The sequence below is a fragment of the Bombina bombina genome, chromosome 6 (genome assembly GCF_027579735.1).
Source record: "Bombina bombina isolate aBomBom1 chromosome 6, aBomBom1.pri, whole genome shotgun sequence".
Classification (NCBI taxonomy): domain Eukaryota; kingdom Metazoa; phylum Chordata; class Amphibia; order Anura; family Bombinatoridae; genus Bombina; species Bombina bombina.
In genome coordinates this window covers 845,404,932-845,411,867 of record NC_069504.1, presented here as the reverse complement: position 1 = coordinate 845,411,867, position 6,936 = coordinate 845,404,932, and the positions used below count along the sequence as shown (strand labels likewise).

Genomic DNA, 6,936 nt, shown 5'->3' with positions numbered 1-6,936 from the left:
TAATGATTCAGATAGAGCATGTAATCTTAAAGGGACATGAAACCCATATTTTTTATTTGTGATTTAAAAGAGCATGCAATTTTAAACAACTTTCTAATTTACTTCTATTATCTAATTTGCTTCATTCTCTTGACATCCTTTGCTGAAGAGCATATCTAGATAGGCTCAGTAGCTGCTGATTGGTAGCTGCACATAGATGCCTCATGTGATTGGCTTGCCCATGTGCTTTGATATTTCTTCATCAAAGGATATCTAAAGAATGAAGCACATTAGATAATAGAAGTAAAATGGAATGTTGTTTAAAATTCTCTATCTGAATCATGAAAGAAAATTTTGGGTTTAATGTCCCTTTAAGCAACTTTCTAATGTAGTTTAAGCAACTTTCTAATTTACTCCTATTATCAATTTTTCTTCGTTCACTTGGTATCTTTATTTGAAAAGCAGAAATGTAAGTTTAGGAGCCGGGCCATTTTTGGTTCAGCACCTGGGTAGCTCTTGCTGATAGGTGGCAAAATGTAGCCCAATCGCTACCCAGGTTGCTGGACCAAAATAGGCCGGCTCATAAGCTTGCATTCCTACTTTTTTCCAATAAACATACCAAGATAACGAAGAAAATTTGATAATAGGAGTAAATTAGAAGGTTGCTTAAAATTGTATGCTCCATCTGATTCATGAAAGAAAAAATTGGGGTTTTAAAGCCCTTTAATATCCATAAATTAATATGCAGCCCATAAGACTTATAAAGCATTGATCTATGGCCCCCAATGTGTTCTGAAGTTGGCCCCCACTGTTCTATATAGTTGCACGAAAAAGTTTGTGAACCCCTTTGGAATTAACTGGATTTCTACATTGATTATTCATAAAATGTGGTCTGGTCTTCATCTAAGTCACAGTTATAGACAATATAGACAAACACAATCTAACTAATCTAATAAACACACATTTTTATTGAAAACATTGAGTAATAATTCACAGTGCAGGCTGGAAAAGTAAGCTTTCCTCTGTGTTAATGCTTCTCCAAAAACTGTTTAAGGTAGGAGCCAGACAGTGGTATTTTTATATAGATATATGGAAGAAAAAAAATTAGGAGCCAGTGGTAAAATTCTACGAGCCAGTGGTTCCCTTACTCCTGGGTTTGTCGAGCTCTGAATTAAGGAGATGAGACCCCACATATACAAACACTTACCAAATCCTGCCCTGCACACATATGCAACATTTCCAGAATGTGTTCCTTCCTTACTCAAAAAACAAAATAAAATCTAATTCATTCCCTCATTTTGTCACACATTGACTTTTGCAAATCTACTTCTAAATGGCCTTCCAAAACACTGCCTCTCCTCCCTCCAATCTATTATGAATACTTCAGCTAGACTCATCCATCTAAGTTGCCAATCTACATCAGCTGCTCCCCATAAACTCCAGAATACAATTTAAAGTATTAACCCTAACTTACAAAGCACTCAACAGCCTCACTCCCAACTATATTTCCTCTCTCATCTACAAATATTCCTTGACCCGTCTTCTTCGATCAACCTCTGACCAACATCTCTCCACTCCTATTACTTCTACATCCTACTCCCGCCTCCAAGACTTATCACGTGCTGCTCCTGTCCTCTGGTCCTCTCTACCACACCCCATAAGACTGTCTCCAACCTTGTATAGCTTCAGACACTCTTTGAAAACCCACCTCTTCAGATGCTTACCATCTCTCTTCTGTTTTTCATCCTAACCAAAATAATTCTTGAACTTCTTAACTCACTGCTGCAACTACAATCCATATGACAAGCTACCCCAAACATTATGTATCTGCACCCTCAACCTGTAGACTGTAGGCTCTCCGGAGCAAGGTCTTCTTCTTACTGTACTAGATTTTGTTTTTGTATCTTATCACAAATCCTTGTCATTGCATATCCCTATCTCTGTACCCAACGCTATGGAATTTTGCGGCACTATACAAATAAAATTATAATAATAATAATAATATTATTAATAAGACTGGAAGTGTGGGCTGCACAACTACACTTCCCTATAAAGCACATAAGCTAGTTATTGACAAATCTGTGCTTCTCAAGGAATGGTTGGTTAGTGTGTACCATGTGTTTAATCCTAACAATTTTCATCCGGCTAGATTACGAGTTTTGCGTTATGGCTCATAACGCTGCTTTTTCACTACCGCTGCTATTATGAGTCTTGTAGGTATAGCTGTACCGCACACTTTTTTGGCCGTAACGCAACGTAACTACCGCACCTTTCAAAAAGTCCTTTTTCAATGGGACTTCCATAGCGCCGGTATTACGAGTTTTGCCTGGGAGGCCAAAAAGTGAGCGGTACAGTCTATACCGACAAGATTCGTACCGCCATCTAAAGTCAGTAGTTATGGGTTTTGCTCTACAAAGCTGTAGCATAAAACTCATAACTTACAGTGTTACAAAGTACACTAACATCCATAAACTACCTATTAACCCCTAAACCGAGGCCCTCCCGCATCACAAACACTATAATAAAAATATTAACCCCTAATCTGCCGCTTCGGACATCGCCGCCATGATAATAAACATATTAACCCCTAAACCGCCGCACTCCCGCATCGCAAACACTAGTTAAATATTATTAAACCCTAATCTGCCGCCCCCAACGTCACTGCCGAAACTATACTAAAGTTATTAACCCCTAAACCTAACCCTAACACCCCTAACTTTAATATAATTAAAATAAATCTAAATAAAAATTACTAACATTAACTAAATAATTCCTATTTAAAACTAAATACTTACCTGTAAAATAAACCCTAAGCTAGCTACAATATAACTAATAGTTACATTGTAGCTATCTTAGGGTTTATTTTTATTTCACAGCTAAGTTTGTATTTATTTTAACTAGGGTAGAATAGTTAGTAAATAGTTATTAACTAATTTTACTAACTACCTAGTTAAAATAAATAAAAAGTTACCTGTAAAATAAAACTTACACTAACACCTAACATTACACTAAAATTAAATAAATTACATTAATTAAATACAATTAACTAAATTACAAAAAAAAAAAAACACTAAATTACACAAAATAAAAAGAAATTATCAAATATTTAAACTAATTACACCTAATCTAATAGCCCTATCAAAAAAAGCCCCCCCAAAATAAACAAAAACCCACCACCTACACAACCAAACCCCCAAATAAAATCCTATCTAGAAAACCTAAGCTCCCCATTGCCCTGAAAAGGGCTTTTGGATGGGCATTGCCCTTAAAAGGGCATTTAGCTCTTTTTCGTTGCCCAAACACCTAATCTAAAAATAAAACCCACCCAATAAACCCTTAATAAAACCTAACACTAACCCCCAAAGATCCACTTACAGTTTTTGAAGACTGGACATCCATTCTCATCAAGCCGGCAGAAGTCTTCATCCAAGCGGGCATAAGTCCTCAACGAAGCCGGGAGAAGTCTTCATCCAAGCGGCAAGAAGTCATCCTCCAAGTGGGCAGAAGTCTTCATCCAGACGGCATCTTCTATCTTCATCCTTCCGACGCGGAGTGGGTCCATCTTCAAGACATCCAGCATGGAGCATCCTCTTCATACAATCCCATCCGTACACTGAAGGTTCCTTTAAATGACGTCATCCCAAGGATGGCATCCCCTTGAATTCCAATCAGCCAATAGAATGCGAGCTCAATCCTATTGGCTAATTGGATCAGCCAATAGGATTAAAGCTCAATCCTATTGGCTGATTTGCATCAGCCAATAGGATTTTTTTACCCTTTAATTCCGATTGGCTGATAGAATTCTATCAGCCAATCAGAATTCAAGGGACGCCATCTTGGATGACGTCATTTAAAGGAACCTTCAGTGTACGGCTGGGACCGTATGAAGAGGATGCTCCGCGCCGGATGTCTTGAAGATGGAGCCGCTCCGCGTCGGAAAGATGAAGATAGAAGATGCCGTCTGGATGAAGACTTCTGCCCGTCTGGAGGACGACTTCTTGACGCTTGGATGAAGACTTCTCCTGGCTTCGTTAAGGACTTCTGCCCGCTTGGATAAAGACTTCTCCTGGCTTGATGAGGATGGATGTCCGGTCTTCAAAAACTTTAAGTGGATCTTCGGGGGTTAGTGTTAGGTTTTTTTAAGGGTTTATTGGGTGGGTTTTATTTTTAGATTAGGGGTTTGGGCAAAGAAAAAGAACTAAATGCCCTTTTAAGGGCAATACCCATCCAAATGCCCTTTTCAGGGCAATGGGGAGCTTAGGTTTTTTAGATAGGATTTTATTTGGGGGGGTTGGTTGTGTAGGTGGTGGGTTTTACTGTTGGGGGGTTGTTTGTATATTTTTTTACAGGTAAAAGAGCTAATTTCTTTGGGGCAATGCCCGCAAAAGGCCCTTTTAAGGGCTATTGGCAGTTTAGTTTAGGCTGTTTTTTTTTTTATTTTAGGGGCTTTTTTATTTTGATAGGGCTATTAGATTAGGTGTAATTAGTTTAAGTATTTGATAATTTCTTTTTTATTTTGTGTAATTTAGTGTTTATTTTTTTTTGTAATTTAGTTAATTGTAATTTATTTAATTTTAGTGTAATGTTAGATGTTAGTGTAACTCAGGTTAGGTTTTATTTTACAGGTAAATGTGTATTTATTTTAACTAGATAGTTAGTAAATAGTTAATAACTATTTACTAACTAGTCTACCTAGTTAAAATAAATACAAACCTTAGTATAGTGGCGGCCTGCGACGTTGGGGGCAGCAGATTAGGGGTAAATAAGTATAATGTAGGTGTCGGCAATGTCGGGGGCGCAGATTAGGGGTTAATAAGTGTAGGTAGGTGGTGGTGATGTCAGGGCGGCAGATTAGGGGTTAATAAGTGTAATGTAGGTGTCGGCGATGTCGGGGGCGGCAGATTAGGGGTGTTTAGACTCTGGGTTTATGTTAGGATGTTAGGTTTAAACATAAATTTTCTTTCCCCATAGGAATCAATGGGGCTGCGTTACGGAGCTTTACGCTCCTTTATTGCAGGTGTTAGGCTTTTTTTTTAGCCGGCTCTCCCCATTGATGTCTATGGGGAAATCCTGCCCGAGCACGTAAAACCAGCTCAAAGCAGCACTGGTATTTGGGTGCGGTATGGAGCTCAACGCAACCATATTTGCCGCTAACGCAGGTTTTTGGAAAACCTATAATAGCAGCGCTATTAAAGGTGAGCGGTGGAAATAACATGCAAGTTATTACTGAGCCGCTCATAACGCAAAACTCATAATCTGGCCGATAGGAAGTTAGAAGGTGCATTATAGAGATGCACAAAGCTGAAAAATGTTACAAAAGCATTGCTAAAGACCTGGGTATTCATCTATCTATGGTAAGACAAATTGTCTACAAATGGACACAATGGGCAGTCCTGGAAGTGAAGAGAAAGAACCCAAGGGTAACAGCAAAAGACCTACAGAAAACTCTACAAACTGTGAGGTCTTTGTTCATGGTTTTCACTATTAGAAAAACACTGAACAAGAATTGGGTTTATGGAAAGGACACCATGAAAGAAACCACTGCAGTCTGAAAAAACAAAAAAAAATTGTGGCACGTGTAAAGTTGTCCCACGACTGTACAACTGTTTGTGTGACTAGTTTAGTAAAAATAAGTTTTGTCTATAAGTGTGACATATGAAGATCAGGCCACATTTCACAAGAAATCAAAGCAGAAGTCCAGGAAATTCCAGAGGGTTCACATACTTTCTTGCAATTTACCTATATACTCCAGTAATGCACAAACTACACTCTAATCCTTACTAGAAGTTCATATACTCTACACTGTATATTATCAGCATAATGCAATGCACAAATTGCCAGCTGCATATGCTGCACTTACCCATTAACAGCAATATACACACATTCCGTGCACATCACAAGCAGTATGCACAAATAACTTACTATATACACACACACACGTGTATTTTAGCACTTATTTATTAAATATTGTGCATAAACACAGCTCCATACACATAAACAGTTTTATCCATACAAATATATTCTACAAGTAATATGCACATAGCACTGTATACACACAACTGGCAAAGCACATACATACAGCATTGTAAGCAATGCAGATAGTGTATTCCCAAGCTACCAAGGGATTATCCACTTATTTTTAGCTAACGTATATAGAAACGTGTAATTACACAGAATACACACAGGTATCCAATCCGTATCCACTTTAGAAGTGTGGGTTTCCCTTTCCAAGTTCAACAGACTACAAATCCCAAGGTACACTGCGAAACCATGGTAAACTAACACGTGATTTAGTTGTCCAATCAACCCCACTTACTTTTGACAGCTTACCTTGGTCGAGGCTGATGTCATGGCTCACGGCGAATAGTTCCCGCGGCGCGACGTATATTTAACAAAGACTTTCCCGCTGCCCGATTTTTTTTCACTCGCCGCTGTTTCGCAGATCTAGGTGAACTGCCCTGCTACCGCCGGACTATTCAGACTTAGCTGTTACCCATTCGCTGAGTTTCCACGGCTGACATATTACTATTGGTCAGTCTTGCTGCCTTTCAAACAGCGACAATACAATATTTCTTCTCATTGGCCTGAATTCACAAAGCACTATGCTCCCATTGGCTGCGTTATCCAATCAAACTGCCTTCTTATTTTCCTTATTGGATGATATTTCACTTTGTTGTATCAAGATAGTATCGTCTCACGTACTTATTTTTTTTAGCGTGCACGCTATTTATTAAATTGTATATTTGTTTCCTGATCGTATTTTATTGCTTATATTAGGTATTAATTGTATTGATTGTTTAAACTTAACCAATTTTTTGACTATTGCACCTTTTAAAGAAGCGCTTCCGACACTATATTTGTTCTATATTTTGTTTTGGCCATAGAGGTCAGATTTCCTCTAGTAATAGAGGGAGGTTTTGGGAGCTTTTATAGTGTATACCAGACATACCAACCTGA

General features: G+C 38.3%; 1 protein-coding gene across 5 annotated transcripts in view; it reads right to left on the bottom strand.

Moving 5' to 3' along the window:
* Positions 1-6,519, bottom strand: part of C6H17orf49 (chromosome 6 C17orf49 homolog) — a 118,281-nt gene extending 111,762 nt beyond the window's left edge. Inside the window, exon 1 of one of the 5 annotated variants that reach the window (XM_053718252.1) lies at positions 6,296-6,519. Coding sequence is in view for 4 of the 5 variants with exons in the window: in XM_053718253.1 (XP_053574228.1) it covers positions 6,310-6,330 (21 nt within the window). In the remaining variant the exon portion in view is untranslated. The remainder of the gene's footprint in view (positions 1-6,295) is intronic. The other 4 variants (XM_053718253.1, XM_053718250.1, XM_053718254.1 and 1 more) reach the window with 4 other exon arrangements.
* Positions 6,520-6,936: the final 417 nt, after the last annotated feature.